Source organism: Ranitomeya variabilis, chromosome 8, assembly GCF_051348905.1.
Source record: "Ranitomeya variabilis isolate aRanVar5 chromosome 8, aRanVar5.hap1, whole genome shotgun sequence".
Classification (NCBI taxonomy): Eukaryota; Metazoa; Chordata; class Amphibia; order Anura; family Dendrobatidae; genus Ranitomeya; species Ranitomeya variabilis.
The window spans coordinates 109,775,558-109,795,097 of NC_135239.1; the positions used below are offsets into that span (position 1 = coordinate 109,775,558).

At 45.3% G+C, this 19,540-nt stretch overlaps 1 protein-coding gene across 4 annotated transcripts in view; it reads left to right on the plus strand.

Annotated features, from left to right (window-relative positions):
* Positions 1-19,540, plus strand: part of TMCO1 (transmembrane and coiled-coil domains 1) — a 114,039-nt gene that overhangs the window by 37,695 nt on the left and 56,804 nt on the right. For 2 of the 4 annotated variants that reach the window (XM_077277248.1, XM_077277247.1), the window contains exon 2: positions 5,347-5,424. The exons of the other annotated variants lie outside the window; for them this stretch is intronic. In XM_077277248.1, the coding sequence (XP_077133363.1) occupies positions 5,347-5,424 (78 nt within the window). The remainder of the gene's footprint in view (positions 1-5,346; positions 5,425-19,540) is intronic. 4 annotated transcript variants of the gene reach the window in all.

Sequence of the window (19,540 nt, forward strand, 5' to 3'; positions counted from 1 at the left end):
ACAATCCTGAAGGAGTTCACAGAGATGCTCAGCACTTGTTGGCCCTTTTGCCTTCACTCTGCTGTCCAGCTCACCCCAAACCATCTCGATTGGGTTCAGGCCTGGTGACTGCGGAGGCCAGGTCATCTGGCGTAGCACCCCATCACTCTCCTTCTTGGTCAAATAGCCCTCACACAGCCTGGAGGTGCGTTTGAGGTCATTGTCCCATTGAAAAACAAATGATGGTCCAACTAAACGCAAACCGGATGTAATAGTATGCCGCTGCAAGATGCTGTGGTAGCCATGCTGGTTCAGTATGCCTTCAGTTTTGATTAAATTCCCAACAGCGTCACCAGCAAAGCACCCATCACACCTCCTCCTCCATGCTTCACGGTGGGAACCAGGCATGTAGAGTCCATCCGTTCACCTTTTCTGCGTCGCACAAAGACATGGTGTTTGGAACCAAAGATCTCAAATTTGGACTCATCAGACCAAAGCACAAATTTCCACTGGTCTAATGTCCATTCCTTGTGTTCTTTAGCCCAAACAAGTCTCTTCTGCTTGTTGCCTGTCCTTAGCAGTGATTTCCTCGCAGCTATTTTACCATGAAGGCCTGCTGCACAAAGTCTCCTCTTAACAGTTGTTATATATAACCTATAATAAATTGCACCAAAAGACCTCAATGTACAAAAAAAAATCAAAATTTTATTGAAAAATAATCCATAACTATGAAAAACAGTCAAGATGGAAATGGTACCAATATGAAGGCACCCCAGACCAGAGGTAAGATGATCATAACATAAAATCCCACCGCCACATGTATTCAATTGTCATTAGGGTAAAAAAGTCTCTCGCCCAACGGCATAGCAGAATGTACCACCCCACCCCAAACGCGCGTTTCGGCTTTGTGTGCCTTCTTCCGGGGGAGTCCCCCGGAAGAAGGCACACAAAGCCGAAACGCGCGTAGGGGCCGTGGCACCATCAGACCAGAGGTAATGTAAGCGTTATTACTTTGTACAGTGAATTCCTATCGGGCCGCAGTTGTTGTGATGTTTGGGGTGGTACATTCTGCTATGTCGTTGGGCGAGAGACTTTTTTTACCCTAATGACAATTGAATATATGTGGCGGTGGGATTTTATGTTGTGATCATCTTACCTCTGGTCTGGGGTGCCTTCATATTGGTACCATTTCCATCTTGACTGTTTTTCATAGTTTTGGATTATTTTTCAATAAAATTTGGATCTCTTTTTGTACATTGAGGTCTTTTGGTGCAATTTATTATAGGTTATATACACGTACTTTGTACGGGACCGGTATGGTATATATCTCCTGATGGACATAGGGTATACTTAATGATAACCCTGTGTATTGTTTGTCTAATTGGTATTCTTAACAGTTGTAGAGATGTGTCTGCTGCTAGAACTCTGGTCTCTAATCTGAGCTGCTGTTAACCTGCGATTTCTGAGGCTGGTGACTCGGATAAACTTATACTCAGAAGCAGAGGTGACTCTTGGTCTTCCTTTCCTGAGGCGGTCCTCATATGAGCCAGTTTCTTTGTAGCGCTTGATGGTTTTTGCCACTGCACTTGGGGACACTTTCAAAGTTTGCCCAATTTTTCGGACTGACTGACCTTCATTTCTTAAAGTAATGATGGCCACTCGTTTTTCTTTACTTAGCTGTTTTTTTTCTTGCCATAATACAAATTCTAACAGTCTATTCAGTAGGACTATCAGCTGTATATCCACCAGACTTCTGCACAACACAGCTGATGGTCTCAACCCCATTTATAAGGCAAGAAATCCCACTTATTAAACCTGACAGGGCACACCTGTGATGTGAAAACCATTCCCGGTGACTACCTCTTGAAGCTCATCAAGAGAATGCCAAGAGTGTGCAAAGCAGTCATCAAAGCAAAAGGTGGCTACTTTGAAGAACCTAGAGTATAAGACATAATTTCAGTTGTTTCACACTTTTTTGTTAAGTACCGTATATACTCGAGTATAAGCCGAGATTTTCAGCCCATTTTTTTGGGCTGAAAGTCCCCCTCTCTGCTTATACTCGAGTCATACCCGGGGGTCGGCAGGGGAGGGGGGCGGGGGCTATCTAATTATACTCACCTACTGCTGGCGCGTTCCCTGCGCGTTCCTGCTTCTTCCAGCGCTGCATATTCTTCCTGTACTGAGCGGTCACATGGTCCCGCTCATTACCGAAATGAATATGCGGCTCCACCTCCCATAGAGGTGGAGCCTCATATTCATTTCGGTAATGAGCGGTAACTGTGACCACTCAATACAGGAAGAAGATGCAGCGCTGGAAGAAGCAGGGACCGCGCCAGCAGTAGGTGAGTATACAGCGCTGCGCGATATTTACCGCTCCTCGTTCCGGTACGGCTCCTTCATCAGTGTCCTCTGGCTGTGACGCTCAGGTCAGAGGGCGCGGTGACGTAGTCAGTGTGCGCCCTCTGCTGCACGTCAGTGCTGAAGACGGAGCCGCACGAGGAGCAGGTAAATATTGAAAGTGCCCGGGGTCCTGATCGAAGAGAGGTGAGTATGTGATTTTTTTTATTATTTATTTATTTTTTTTATCGCAGCAAAAGCATATGGGGCAGTGACTGTACGGGGCATCTTATGGGGCCATAACGATTGTGCAGCACTATAAGGGGCAGTGACTGTACGGAGCATCTTATGGGGCCATAACGCTTGTGGAGCATTATATGGGGCAAGTGACTGTACGGAGCATCTTATGGGGCCATAACGCTTGTGCAGCATTATAATGGGGCAAGTGACTGTACGGAGCATCTTATGGGGCCATAACGCTTGTGCAGCATTATATGGGGCAAGTGACTGTATGGATGATCTTATGGGGCCATAACGTTTGTGCAGCATTATATGGGGCAAGTGTCTGTATGGAGCATCTTATGGGGCCCTTATTACCCTTTATGCAGGATTATATGGGGCATATTTTAATATGGAGCATCTAATTGGGCCCATCAAACTTTATGGAGCATTATATGGGGCTCCTGATTCAATATGGATATTCAAAAACACTTAACCTACTGATGTTTCTATTAATTTTACTTTTATTGGTATCTATTTTTACTTTTTAAATTTACCGGTAGCTGCTGCATTTTCCACCCTAGGCTTATACTCGAATCATTAAGTTTTCCCAGTTTTTTGTGGTAAAATTAGGGGGGTCGGCTTATACTCGAGTATATACGCTATATAATTCCACATGTGTTCATTCATAGTTTTGATGCCTTCAGTGTGAATGTACAATTTTCATAGTCATGAAAATACAGAAAAATCTTTAAATGAGAAGGTGTGTCCAAACTTTTGGTCTGTACTGTATACACTGCCGGCTTTTCTTCTATCTATGTAATATTTATGTAATATCTATCTGAAACAACTGGTACTGGAAGCCTGTGCTAGCATTGCTTCTGCGGTGTTGCTATCAGTGTGTCAAGAGTGGAAGAAGAGGGTTGCATTGACAATTTAGCACAATGGGCAGCACTTTGAACACATTTTATAAGTGGTCATAAACTTGTAAATAACTCATGAAGGAGTAAAGTTACGTTAAAACCAAGCACACCCTTTTTTTTTCTTGTGGAATTCTCAATAAGTTTGATGTCGCATGACCCTCTTCCCATTGGAAAAAATAAAGTTGGATCCAAAATGGCTGACTTCAAAATGGCTGCCATGGTCACCACCCACCTTGAAAAGTTTCCCCCCTCCCATATACTAATGTGCCACAAACAGGAAGTTGATATCACCAACCATTCTCATTTTATGTAGGTGTATCCATGTAAATGGCCCACCCTGTATATGTATATATTTTTTTCTATTATAACCTGTCACTGTGATTTTTACAGTAGCTGGACATGAATTGCCGGATTTTCAAAGGACACTGGACAGCACTTGCATGGTTCGAGTGCTGTGCGATTTTTCTTTTTTCTCGCACCCATAGGCTTGCATTGGCGAGTCTCTGTGCCATTCGCAGCATGCTGTAATTTTACATGCACGTCAAATATGCCTGAGGAAACAAACGATGATGTGAGCTGCCCTATAGATTACGGTAACTCTGGGCCGAGTGCTTTTTGATGTTTTCTCACATCGTGCTCAGCTGTATTCTACGGTAGTGTGACCCCGGCCTAAGACAGGGTGCAGCTCTGTAGGTATCATGCAGTCTATGAACCAGTGTTTGTGTGCTATGTGCTGACCTTGGGAATGGTTGAAGCTTTATATCCACTATATACTCTTTGGTTACTAGTTGGGTGACCATGTATGGTGACTATGGATGGGTGTATCGGTTCTCCCACCTCCCGGTGCGTGTTGGTGCATACTGTAGAGTACAATAAGGAATGTAAGATTCTTGTGCTTCTTTCTCACTCAGACTACATGGCAGATTCTGCAAACACGAAAGGACTTACTCCATAGTAGTACAAAAAGAAGCGACTCATAAATATAAAACCAACATCTTTATTAAATATTGAAGATAATACAGGAAAGAACTAAGGAATATAAACAGGAGAGTCCAGAAGCAGGGACCCACAGTATGGCATATAATGACTCTGTAACATGTAATACAACACCAAACTGGTTAATAAATATCAATAGTCCAGAAAAATATAATTTACTATGATATAACATATGAGAATCAAGAGCTAAGAAAACTCAGACTAAAGCACTATGTACAGTATATGCAAGATAAATAAATGTCTAGTCACTAAATTAAGTCCCGTCCAGGTAATACATAAGCCATAACCGCAAAAGGGTGGATATGTTACCTGATGACTGATTAGATCCACTGCCAATGCCTTATGACTGGAGCCAGAGCCAGAATCAATGCCGACCCCAAGTGACCCTGCTCACCACAATGCACGTTTCGCCCCAGTTTTTGTAACTCTTGATTCTCATATGTTATATCAAAGTAAATTATATTTTTCTGGGCTATTGATATTTATTGTCCTATCATTAACCAGTTTGGTGTTGTATTACATGTTACAGAGTCATTATATGCCGTACTGAGGGCCCCTCCTTCTGGACTCCTGTTTATATTCCTTAGTTCTTTCCTGTATTATCTTCAATATTTAATAAAGATGTTGGTTTTATATTTATGGTTCGCTTCTTTTTGGACTACTATGGTGCAAGTCCTTTCGTGTTTGCAGTATTATGAAGTGCCATACCTAGTTTTGATGTTTGGGGACATATTTTGATGCCATCACATGGCAGATTCTGTAAGAGGCGATAGCAAATATTACTGAAACCTCAATGTGGCCCGGCAAGTTCTGAATATCAACCTTTGTGTACCGCATTTTATGACCGTATAAGATCACTGTGACCAATTAACAGTTTGTTCTTTTTCATTAGGTATCACATGGGTTTTAGTTTACAGGACAGATAAATACAAGAGGCTGAAAGCTGAAGTGGAAAAGCAAAGTAAAAAACGTGAGTTCTGTTTCTGCCATTTTTAGATTTGTATTGGTAAATTCCTTCTTTTTACCTCAGCTCCTTTTCAGTGCCATGCTTCTAGCCAAAAATTATAGAAAAATAAAACTGATGTATTTATGTAACAGCCCCCACTTCTGATTATGGTGTGCGCAGTAGTTAATGTATACACAGTGGCACGTGCTGCAGAGCTGTTCTTCCTGTTGTAAGCTTTGGCTTCTGTAATTTGCCATTTTGCAGTCTTGGGTGCGTTTACACTACACAACATGTGGTCGGAGATGACCATCGATCAGCTACATGTTTGCTGATCAGCAGTAGTCTGTTCATACAGGCTGGCCGCACTCCCAGTGCACTCAAAACGTGTTAGTAGAGAGCATTGTGCGCTTAGAAGATCCTTGTTCTCTACAGAAAAGGTCCTGGGACAATGGATTGACGAGAATGGTGATGTGTTCTTAGCCTGCTTAAAAATTTTCACCTGATGAACAAGAGTTCATTGGGTGATTGTCCATAATAATAATAATTTTATTTCTATGGCGCCAACAGCTAACCTATAAAATAGATTGATACTCGCCTTCCATTAGGGACTTTGTTGGTCTGTATCTTGTATTATCTTGGTGTTAGAACTAAGGGTACCGTCTCACAGTGGCACTTTTGTCGCTACGACGGTACGATCCGTGACGTTCCAGCGATATCCATACGATATCGCTGTGTCTGACACGCAGCAGCGATCAGGGACCCTGCTGAGAATCGTACGTCGTAGCAGATCGTTTGGAACTTTATTTAGTCGCTGGATCTCCCGCTGTCATCGCTGGATCGGTGTGTGTGACACCGATCCAGCGATGCGTTCGCTTGTAACCAGGGTAAACATCGGGTTACTAAGCGCAGGGCCGCGCTTAGTAACCCGATGTTTACCCTGGTTACCATCGTAAATGTAAAAAAAAAAAAACAGTACATACTCACATTCCGGTGTCCGTCAGGTCCCTAGCCGTCTGCTTCCCGCACTGACTGACTGCCGGCCGGAAAGTAAAAGCAGAGCACTGCTCTGCTTTCACTTTACGGCCGGCACTCAGTCAGTGCGGGAAGCGGACGGCTAGGGACCTGACGGACACCGGAATGTGAGTATGTACGTTTTTTTTTTTACATTTACGATGGTAACCAGGGTAAACATCGGGTTACTAAGCGCGGCCCTGCGCTTAATAACCCGATGTTTACCCTGGTTACCCGGGGACTTCGGCATCGTTGGTCGCTGGAGAGCTGTCTGTGTGACAGCTCCCCAGCGACCACACAACGACTTACCAACGATCACGGCCAGGTCGTATCGCTGGTCGTGATCGTTGGTAAATCGTTTTGTGTAACGGTACCCTTATTCATTCATCCAATTCTATTGTTTTAAATAGGGGCATGTTTCTGCACGCCCTGTCATCCATTTGTTTGCACATAGTTGTGTACTTGCACATTACTAGTGAATGAATCCAACACTTCTCTATTCACATACTTCACCTACACCTTGTCTGTTTTCATCATAGCCATTGTTTGACATGTGTATTATATATTTGTCACTCAATCATAGTATATTATTATCTAACGGGCATCTCAGGTTTGGCATTTGCTCCACCATGAGGCTGCCATGGTCCGTACACATAGACTTTGGCTGCTTTAATTATTTTAATGTTACTTGTTTTTTTTTCTGTTCTTTACTATCCCGTGATTAATTATAGGCGATTCCTTGTTGCATACTTCCTAGCTCTGTTTTTTCCTCTTTATATTAGTTGTGGTGTTCTTTAGGTTGATCCCTGTTTACTTGGTGGTGCCCCCTCTATTTCATTATACCATGATATATGGAGAGCACACACCGATGCCACCTGTCTGCTGTACATTTTCACAGACCCATAGACTTGTATTGGACCTTTTCATCCATGATACCAGAATATATCGGGCATGTCTCTGTAAGTTTTGTATGGACACACATTCCGTGAAAAAACGTGAACATTTGAACAGTGTTGCACAAGAATGGCTACAAGTTCTATCCGTGAAAAAGACATAAGTACGTGCAACGCGGATGTCTAAATAAGGCTTTGGGCTGGATTCACACATGCAGTTTTTGATGCAGCTTTTTGACATCAAGCCTAAAAGGAATCTGTCACCTCATATTTCGTATATAAACTGTGGCCACCGCCATCAGGGGATTATCTACAGCATTCTGTAATGCTGTAGATAAGAAAAACAAGTTAGAGTATACTCACCCAGGGGCGGTCCCAGTGTGGTCCAGTCCGATGGGCGTCACTGTCCGGGTCCAGCGCCTCCCATCTTCATACGATGACGTCCTGTACCTTGCTTCCTGTTGCGGCTCCGGGCGCAGGCGTACTTTGTCTGTCCTGTTGAGGGCAGAGCAAAGTACTGCAGTGCGCAGGTGAAAGGGAAAGGTCCGAGAAGCCCAGGGCCTGCGCACTGCAGTACTTTACGCTGCCCTCAACAGGGCAGAAAAAGTACACCAGCGCCGGAGCCGCGACAGGAAGCAAAGAAGAGGACGTCATCGTATGAAGATGGGAGGCTCTGGACCTGGACCGCGACGCCCATCGGACCGGACCACCCCTGAGTGAGCATAATCTAAGGCTGGATTCACATTGTTTTACTGCAGTCCGTTCAACGCATGCGTTAAATGGACTGCGTTAACGCAAGTGGCGAAAAAGATCGCGTTATGCGATCGCGCTAGCGCAGATGCTCTAACTGCGATAGCAGTAACGGACCCGGAAACACTGCAGCCCGCATCCAAGGGTCCGTCACAGAATGATGGCACATCGCTAGTGCATGCCCATTATGGCATGCGTTGGCGATGCGCCCGATAATAGGGGTTAATGGCAGCGTGAACAGACTGCCATAACGCAGTGTGACCCCAGCCTTACTTGTTTTTCTTATCTTTCATGTTACATCGGGGGCTTATCTACAGCATTACAGAATGCTGTAGATAAGCCCCTAATGGCGGTGGCTGCAGCTTATATACGAAAATTTAGGTGACCTTCCCTTTAAATCAGAAGTAGATTCAGCAAGGAAGAACAAATACGTAGGAAAGACTTCTGCTTGTCCTGCATTGAAAACTGCATGTGTTTTTCTGGCCTACGGTTATGTGCACATAGTGTCTTACAGATGCCGGCATATTAGTATAGTTTGCATAGACGAAGATATGTCAAGAAAACGTTGACTTTTTTTTTTTTTTTTTTTTCCCTGAAGCGCCTTCTTTGTCTGATTCCTTGTTGTTTTTGTGGCTTCACTACTTTTTTTTTTTTTCATTTCATATGTAAAACATCTATGAGTATTGCACAAAAGTGTGCACTTAGCCTAATAGCCAGAAATGAGGGATGAGATATAGGGCGGTGCAGAACTGTGGAGAGATTTGTGGGTGAGAGAGATGAGTTTATATATTGTACTAGATGGTGGCCCGATTCTAACGCATCGGGTATTCTAGAACGTAGTATATAGCACATCCCACGCAGTATAGAGCACAGCCCACGCAGTATGTAGCACAGCCCACGCAGTATGTAGCACAGCCCACGCAGTATGTAGCACAGCCCACGCAGTATGTAGCACAGCCCACGCAGTATGTAGCACAGCCCACGCAGTATGTAGCACAGCCCACGCAGTATGTAGCACAGCCCACGCAGTATGTAGCACAGCCCACGCAGTATGTAGCACAGCCCACGCAGTATGTAGCACAGCCCACGCAGTATGTAGCACAGCCCACGCAGTATGTAGCACAGCCCACGCAGTATGTAGCACAGCCCACGCAGTATGTAGCACAGCCCACGCAGTATGTAGCACAGCCCACGCAGTATGTAGCACAGCCCACGCAGTATGTAGCACAGCCCACGCAGTATGTAGCACAGCCCACGCAGTATGTAGCACAGCCCACGCAGTATGTAGCACAGCCCACGCAGTATGTAGCACAGCCCACGCAGTATGTAGCACAGCCCACGCAGTATGTAGCACAGCCCACGCAGTATGTAGCACAGCCCACGCAGTATGTAGCACAGCCCACGCAGTATGTAGCACAGCCCACGCAGTATGTAGCACAGCCCACGCAGTATGTAGCACAGCCCACGCAGTATGTAGCACAGCCCACGCAGTATGTAGCACAGCCCACGCAGTATGTAGCACAGCCCACGCAGTATGTAGCACAGCCCACGCAGTATGTAGCACAGCCCACGCAGTATGTAGCACAGCCCACGCAGTATGTAGCACAGCCCACGCAGTATGTAGCACAGCCCACGCAGTATGTAGCACAGCCCACGCAGTATGTAGCACAGCCCACGCAGTATGTAGCACAGCCCACGCAGTATGTAGCACAGCCCACGCAGTATGTAGCACAGCCCACGCAGTATGTAGCACAGCCCACGCAGTATGTAGCACAGCCCACGCAGTATGTAGCACAGCCCACGCAGTATGTAGCACAGCCCACGCAGTATGTAGCACAGCCCACGCAGTATGTAGCACAGCCCACGCAGTATGTAGCACAGCCCACGCAGTATGTAGCACAGCCCACGCAGTATGTAGCACAGCCCACGCAGTATGTAGCACAGCCCACGCAGTATGTAGCACAGCCCACGCAGTATGTAGCACAGCCCACGCAGTATGTAGCACAGCCCACGCAGTATGTAGCACAGCCCACGCAGTATGTAGCACAGCCCACGCAGTATGTAGCACAGCCCACGCAGTATGTAGCACAGCCCACGCAGTATGTAGCACAGCCCACGCAGTATGTAGCACAGCCCACGCAGTATGTAGCACAGCCCACGCAGTATGTAGCACAGCCCACGCAGTATGTAGCACAGCCCACGCAGTATGTAGCACAGCCCACGCAGTATGTAGCACAGCCCACGCAGTATGTAGCACAGCCCACGCAGTATGTAGCACAGCCCACGCAGTATGTAGCACAGCCCACGCAGTATGTAGCACAGCCCACGCAGTATGTAGCACAGCCCACGCAGTATGTAGCACAGCCCACGCAGTATGTAGCACAGTGGGCACCATATCCCTCTTAAAAAAAAAAAAAAAAAGAATTAAAATAAAAATTGGTTATACTCACTTTCCGGCGGCCCCTGGTTCCAGCCCAGGTCTTTAGCGATGCTCCTCGTGACACTCTGTTCCCAGTAATGCCTTGCGGCAATAACCGGTGATGATGTAGCGGTCTTGCGAGACCGCTACGTCATCTGGGGTCATTGCCGCAGTGCATTCTTGGGACTGGAGCGTCGCGAGGAGCGGGAAAGGCTGGCGCGGACGCCAGAAGGTGAGAATATAATGTTTTTTTTATTATTATTTTTAACATTATATGTTTTTACTATTGATGCTGCATAGGCAGCATAAATAGTAAAAAGTGAAGCGGTGTTTAAATCCCGCCCCAATATCGCTGATTCGTCGCGGCCGGACGGGCGCTACCAATCAGCGACGCGGGATTTCCATTACAGACAAACAGACGAAGTGGACCTTAGACAATTATATATATATATATATATATATATATATATATATATATATATATATATATATATATATATATATATATATATATATATATATATATATATATATATATATATACATACTAGATGGTGGCCCGATTTTAACGCATCGGGTATTCTAGAATATGCATGTCCACGTAGTATATTGCCCAGTGACGTAGTATACAGCACAGAGCCACGTAGTACATTGCCCAGTGACGTAGTATATTGCACAGCGACGTAGTATACAGCACAGAGCCGCGTAGTATATTGGCCAGTCACGTAGTATATTGCCCAGCCACGTATGTCACAGGTTAAAAAATAAACATATACTCACCTTCCGAGGGCCCCTTGTAGTCCTGTCGCCTGTGTGCGTGCAGGCGGCAGCTTCCGGTCCCAGGGTGTGATGACGTCGCGGTCACATGACCGTGACATCATGGCAGGTCCTTCTCGCGCAGGGCCTGTGATGACGTCGTGGTCACATGACCGTGGCGTCATGGCAGGTCCTTTGCGCATACCATCCTTGCCACCGGAACCTGCCGCTTGCATGGAGCGGTCACCGGAGCGTCGCGAGGAGCGGGAAAGGCGGCGGAAGGTGAGTATATAATTTTTTTTATTATTTTTAACATTAGATATTTTTACTATTGACGCTGCATAGGCAGCTTCAATAGTAAAAACTTGGTCACACAGGGTTAATAGCGGCGGTAACGGAGTGAGTTACCTGTGGCATAACGTGGTCCGTTACTGCTGGCATTAACCCTGTGTGAGCGGTGACTGCGGGGAGTATGGAGCGGGCGTCGGGCACTGACTGCAGGGGAGTACAGAGGGACTAGTCAGACTGTGGCCGTCGCTGATTGGTTGCGGCAGCCATGACAGGCAGCTGATGAGACCAATCAGCGACTTGGGTTCCATGACAGACAGAAGCCGCGACCAATGAATATCCGTGACAGACAGAAGGACAGACAGACGGAAGTGACCCTTAGACAATTACTGTATATAGTAGATTCTGTAGCATATGGGTAGCCAGTAGTGATGGGCATGCACGGGTCTGGTGGGTTCGGCCGAATAGTATATACGGGGTGTGTATGTATGTGTGTAACAGCCACGACCAATCAGCGACGGGCAGAGTCTGGTCACGAGACCGCAATGCACTCTTGGGACCGGAGCGTCGTGAGGAGCATCGGTAAAAGCCTCGCCGGGGGCCGACGGAGGGCGAGTATATAACTATTTTTTATTTTAATTCTTTTTTTTTTTTAACAGGGATATGGTGCCCACATTGCTATATATAGTACGTGGGCTGTGTTATATTCTACGTGGGGTGTGTTATATACTGCGTGGGCTGTGTTATATACTGCGTGGGCTGTGTTATATACTGCGTGGGCTGTGTTATATACTGCGTGGGCTGTGTTATATACTGCGTGGGCTGTGTTATATACTGCGTGGGCTGTGTTATATACTGCGTGGGCTGTGTTATATACTGCGTGGGCTGTGTTATATACTGCGTGGGCTGTGTTATATACTGCGTGGGCTGTGTTATATACTGCGTGGGCTGTGTTATATACTGGGTGGGCTGTGTTATATACTGGGTGGGCTGTGTTATATACTGGGTGGGCTGTGTTATATACTGGGTGGGCTGTGTTATATACTGGGTGGGCTGTGTTATATACTGGGTGGGCTGTGTTATATACTGGGTGGGCTGTGTTATATACTGCGTGGGCTGTGTTATATACTGGGTGGGCTGTGTTATATACTGCCTGGCTGCTATATACTACGTGGGCAGTGATATATACTGCGTGGGATGTGTTATATACTGCGTGGGATGTGTTATATACTGCGTGGGCAGTGTATACTGCATGTGGCTGTGGTATATATTACGTGGCTGGGCAATATACTACATCACTGTGCTCTATACTACGTGGCCTGTGTTTATTTACTGCATGGTCAGTGTTATATACTATGTGGCTGGGCAATATACTATGTGGCTGGGCAATATACTATGTGGCTGGGCAATATACTATGTGGCTGGGCAATATACTATGTGGCTGGGCAATATACTATGTGGCTGGGCAATATACTATGTGGCTGGGCAATATACTGTGTGGCTGGGCAATATACTGTGTGGCTGGGCAATATACTACGTGGCTGTGTTATACGCTACTTGGCTGTGCTATATTTCTCTGCTGTATCTGTGCATCATGAATCATGGTATGTGTTAAAGAGGAGGGCCTACTGAGACTCTTTCGCCAGGGGCCCTCAAAAACCTGGAGCCGGCCCTGGCTTCACTGATTGGTCACGCCCGGCCGCGAACAATCACTGACAGGCGCAGTCGGCTCGGAATTTGAACCACGCCTTGCTATTTGGTTGTGGCCGGCCTGTGTATAAATTGCATTATTCCGAAAACTTCATAAATAAACTACATACAATACCCGATGCATTAGAATCGGGCCACCATCTAGTATATGTATGTGTGTGTGTATATATGTAATACATATATATATATTATAGTTCAATTTTGGTACCAGAACAGTACCCGACTGCGGACCCCATTCACATGACAGCGCGGCAAACACTCCCTCTGATCGGCTGTAAGATTATTACCGCCGGTCAGAGAGCCGCAGCTCTCACGGTGTCAGACAGCGTGAGTCTGCAGCTGTGACAAGAGGTAGAAAGGTTACCTCCGGTCACAGGTATTGGATGATGGGACTACTACTCCCATCAGCCTACGCCTGCTGCCACTAAGAACATTGAAAGCAGGCGCCGGTTGATGGGTGTATTTATCAGCCTGCTCTATATATAAATAATTTAAAAAATGACGTGCGTTCCCCTGTATTTTTGATGACCAGCACAGCAAAACTGACAGCTGTGGGCTGTAACCCTTAGCTGTCAGCTTTATCATGGCTGGTTATCAAGAATATCTGCAGATGAGATCGCGAGAAACATCTGGTGTTCAGGTGTCACAAACCCGAACAGTAACACGGACTTCCTGGAAAAGTCCATGTACGGGGACCGTGCCCAAATAATAGGTGTTCAGTACGGACCCCGAACTTTACTGTTCAAGTTCGTCTATCTTTAGTATCCAGTGCAACGACTGGCAAAGGGTAGAAATACGACCCTGGCTGCTGCAGTCAAGACGGATTGGAGAGGAGAGAGTTGGTTAGAGGTAGTTTGGTGACAAGAGAGTTGCAGACGAGAGTGAATAAGAGCGACCAATAAGAGTTTTTGCCATTGTTAAGGTGACGGTGACACAAGCTAGTGAGTGATTGAATCTAGGGAATCAGTTCTTTGTCAAATATGACTCCAAAACAGCAAGCGTGCTGCTTGGGAGTTATATTTGCACCATCCAAGGAAATTGCAAAGTCGGGTACAGGTAGGTTAGTAGAGGAAGGAAACACAAGGAGTCCAGTTTTGGAGAAATTCCGTTTTAGATAGAGGGAGGACGTGGTGTTATGAGACAGCAGACTGACAATCCATGGTATTCTGTATTAGGCTGTGTGCACACGTAGCAGATTTTTCGCATTTTTTTTGCGGTTTTTCGCTATAAAAACGCTATAAAACAGCAAAAAAAACGCTCACATTAAGCATCCTATTTAATAGAATGCAATCCGCATTTTTTGTGCACATGCTGCATTTTTTTCCTGAGCGGAATCGCATTCCCGAAAAAAACGCAGCATGTTCATTAAATTTGCGGAATCGCGGGGATTCCGCACACCTAGGAAAGCATTGATCTGCTTACTTCCCGCATAGGGCTATGCCCACCATGCGGGAAGTAAGCAGATCATGTGCGGTTGGTACCCAGGGTGGAGGAGAGGGGACTCTCCTCCACGGACTGGGCACCATATAATTGTTAAAAAAAAAAATAATTAAAATAAATCATGATATACTCACCTTCGATGGCCCCCGGAGTTCTCCCGCTTCTCAGCGGTGCATGCGGCCACTTCCGTTCCTATAGATGGTGTGTGTGTGTGTGAAGGACCTGCGATGACGTCGCGGTCACATGACCGCGATGACGTCACGATCACGTGACCGCAACATCATCGAAGGTCCTGCACACACACCATCTATAGGAACGGAAGCCGCTGAGGAGATCGGCTGTTTGCGGAAGGTGAGTATAACCATTTTTTTTATTTTTAGCATTCTTACATAGTTACGTAGTTATTAAGGTTGAAGGAAGACTTTAAGTCCATCTAGTTCAACCCATAGCCTAGCATGCCCTAACATGTTGATCCAGGGGAAGGCAAAAAAACCCCATGTGGTAAGAGTAAGCTCCATCATGGGGAAAAAAAATTCCTTCCCGACCCCACATACGGCAATCAGACTAGTTCCCTGCATCAACGCCTTATCAAGGAATCTAATATATATACCCTGTAATATTATACTTTTCCAGAAAGGTATCCAGTCCCCTCTTAAATTGAAGCAATGAGTCACTCATAACAACATCATACGGCAGAGAGTTCCATAGTCTCACTGCTCTTACAGTGAAGAATCCGCGTCTGTTATTATGCTTAAACCTTTTTTCCTCCAGATGTAGAGGATGCCCCCTTGTCCCTGTCACTGGTCTATGATTAAAAAGATCAGCAGAAAGGTTTTTGTACTGTCCCCTCATATATTTATACATTAACATAAGATCACCCCTTAGTCTTCGTTTTTCCAAACTAAATAGCCCCAAGTGTAATAACCTATCTTGGTATGGCAGACCCCCCAGTCCTCTAATAACCTTGGTTGCTCTTCTCTGCACCCGCTCCAGTTCAGCTATGTCTTTCTTATACACCGGAGACCAGAACTGTGCACAGTATTCTAAGTGTGGTCGCACTAGTGACTTGCATAGAGGTAAAATTATGTTCTCCTCATGAGCATCTATGCCTCTTTTAATGCATCCCATTATTTTATTTGCCTTTGTAGCAGCTGCCTGACACTGGCCACTGAATATGAGTTTGTCATCCACCCATACACCCAGGTCTTATTCATTGACGGTTTTGCCCAGAGTTTTAGAATTAAGCACATAGTTATACATCTTATTACTTCTACCCAAGTGCATGACCTTACATTTATCCTCATTAAAGCTCATTTGCCATTTATCAGCCCAAGCTTCTAGTTTACATAAATCAGCCTGTAATATAAAATTGTCCTCCCCTGTATTGATTACCCTGCAGAGTTTAGTGTCATCTGCAAATATTGAAATTCTACTCTGAATGCCCCCTACAAGGTCATTAATAAATGTTAAAAGAAGAGGGCCCAATACTGACCCCTGGGGTACCCCACTCCTAACCGTGACCCAGTCCGAGTGTGCTCCATTAATAACCACCCTTTGTTTCCTATCCCTGAGCCAACTCTCAACCCACTTGCACATATTTTCCCCTATCCCCATTATTCTCATTTTATGTATCAACCTTATATCTATTATATCTATTATGTATCTTTTACTATTGATGCGGTATAGGCTGCATCAATAGTAAAAAGTTGGTCACACTTGTCAAACACTATGTTTGACAAGTGTGACCAACCTGTCAATCAGTTTTCCAAGCGATGCTACAGATCGCTTGGAAAACGCTAGCATTCTGCAAGCTAATTATGCTTGCAAAACGCTAGTTTTCTGCGGGAATATGCATGCCAATTCCGCATGCGATATACCCGCGGCAAGAGCTGCAGAATTGCCGCAGAAATTTCCGCGGCAGTTCTGCAACGTGTGCACTTAGGCTACTTTCACACTAGCGTTAACTGCATTACGTCGCAAATCGTCTTTTTTGCCGAAAAAACGGATGCGACAAAAAAGTGAAAAACGTATGCAACGCATACAGCATTTCGACGGATCCGTCGCAAATCCGCTAAACGTTTCCGTTGAAATACTGGATGCGTTGCATACGTTGCATCCGTTTTTACCATCCGTTGCATCCGTTTTTACGACGGATCCGTTTTTAAAATGGGAGGCTCCCAAATTTGATTGGCTACTGGAAAATATGGAAAACTATATAGTTACTGTTTTTACAGCCCATCTTTGAGGGTTTTAGTTTTGTGGCAGCGATGGAAGGTGTTCTTGTGAGGATTGCTAGTTTGGTTACCGACGTTATCTTTGAGATGAATCGCCTGGATATCATAGTGCGGGAGAAGGAGGCGGCAGCGGAAAACGTAGGATGCTTCTGCAGCAACGGAGACGGAGGCGACTCTGGATACATCCGATTAATGAACTACAGATGACTCGGGGTGTCCAGTCCACTCTGTACCTGGAGTTGCGGCACAATCCACACAAATTCTACAATTACGTGCGGATGAGGATGGAACATTTTGACTATTTGCTTCAAAAACTGGAGGATGTCATCCGAAGGCAGGACACAAGGATGAGGCTTGCCATCACACCGGCGGAGCGGCTGATGGTGACCCTGCGGTAAGCCTCTTTTTTTAATTTCATTGCTGATATTTAATGTTATATTACATGCTGCAGACAATACTGCGCTGACATATTGCGCACTATTTTCTGCAGCATGTAATTTTTGTTTTGTTTGCGGCCATTCCACTGTTTTTTTTTAATGTCATTGCTCATATTGAATGTCCTATAACAGACTGCAGAAAATACTGCGCTGAAACATTGCGTTGCATTTTCTGCAGAATGTATTTTTTTTTTGGGGGGGGGGGGGTTTGTTGACATGCAACTGCTTTTTTTTCTGTCATTGGTCATTTTTAATGTTATATTACATGCTGCAGACAATACTGCGCTGACATATTGCGCACTATTTTCTGCAGCATGTAATTTTTGTTTTGTTTGCGGCCATTCCACTGCTTTTTTACACCGGTTTCATGCAGGTTTTATTGTGTGTCCCGTCCTAAAAAAAAGTTTTCACAGTGCCATTTATTGAAACTTTTTGGTCTGTGCAATTTTTTCTAACATTTTTTTTTTTTTTTCAGCTTCCTAGCTACTGGTGAATCGATGACTTCGCTCCATTACCAATTCCGGCTGGGCATTTCCACTATTTCAGGAATAGTGAAGGAGACATATCGGGCTATTTGGACCACTTTACAGCCAGAGTATATCCCCCAACCATCCATGGACATCTGGTTGAGAAGTGCAGAACAGTTTCAGCAATTTTGCAATTTCCCAAATTGTGTGGGTGCAGTTGACGGGAAACATATAAGGATTGCGAAACCGGCAGGAACAGGATCGGAGTACTATAATTACAAGAAGTATTTCTCCATCGTTCTTATGGCTATTGCAGACGCCAACTGCAAGTTCCTTGCCGTGGACATAGGAGCGTATGGACGGTCCAACGATTCGCAAGTTTTTAAAAACTCTCCAATGGGTCGTTGCCTTTATGGAGAGACCTACGATTTCCCATCAGCCAGACCACTGCCAGGAACAAGTGAACCAGCCATGGAATATGTTTGTGTAGGTGATGAAGCCTTTCAACTGTCGCCGCACCTACTGAAACCGTACAGTAGCCGGAACTTAACCCGTACCAAGCGGGTATTTAATTACCGGCTTACTAGAGCACGAAGAGTAGTAGAGTGTTCTTTCGGTATATTGACGGCGAAGTGGCGAGTTCTACGGACGGCAATCAAACTGAAAACCACAACTATAGATGAGGTTGTTAAAGCCTGTGTGGTGCTCCACAACTTTGTCCTTTCAAAGGAGCCCGTTTCCTTGGATGACGAAGAGTTGGAGACAACCTTGTGGGACTACCGCAGCAGCTCGGTTCGCTCTACAGGTTCTGTTACAAGGATGAGGGACCAGTTTGCGGATTATTTTTTGTCACCTGTCGGGCGGATCCCATGGCAAGACATAATTGTGTAACCTGTTTTCCATGTGTTTTGTTTATGTAAAAAATGTGTTTCTCCCCAAAAAAAAAAAAAAAGGCCCAAAAGCGTGGTTTTCTTGCTAGTAAAACCAATATGTTATACCTTTCACACGTCTGGTGTTTATTTTTATTTTACCTTTTTTATTTAGTTGCCATATTACCTTAATAAATCCACACACAAAGACTACAATTTAAATCAGACAGAATTTTATTTTAACTCTTTTTTTTTTTTTTTTTTTTTTTTTTTTTTTATTTTCTTTGCAAAAAAAGATATTTTTTATTTTCAAATTTTTTTTTTGAAAACTGCAAATTTTTTTAAATAACATTTACATAACTACATTACAAATCTTCAAAGTGTGGGGTGGAGATACGAGGGGAGGAGGGGCTGGAAGGTTGGACCACGTCGATAGGTGGGGAAACCCTACTTGTTTGGGGTGCAGTGGAAGGGGGGGGTAAAACCAGGAGGCTGACCAGAGGGGGGTGATGTTGGGGTAGGGGGAATACTTACTGGGGGAAGGTAAGCTGGGCAAGGAAGAAAACATTGGGGAAGGAATTTGGTTTGGGGGCCGGGATGGGTATGGGGACTGGGTTGGGTATTGTGACTGGGTTGGGTAGTGGGACTGGGTTGGGTAATGGGGCTGGTGTGGGGATTGGGGCTGGGTTTGGTAATGTGGCTGGTGTGGGGATTGGGGCTGGGTTTGGTAATGGGGCTGGTGTGGGTATTGGGGCTGGGTTTGGTAATGGGGGGTATGGTGTGGAAATGGGGCCTGGGGTGGAATTGTAGTGGATGTGTGGGTAGATTGGGGTTCGTTAAGGGCCTTCATTAGAGCATTATGGCAG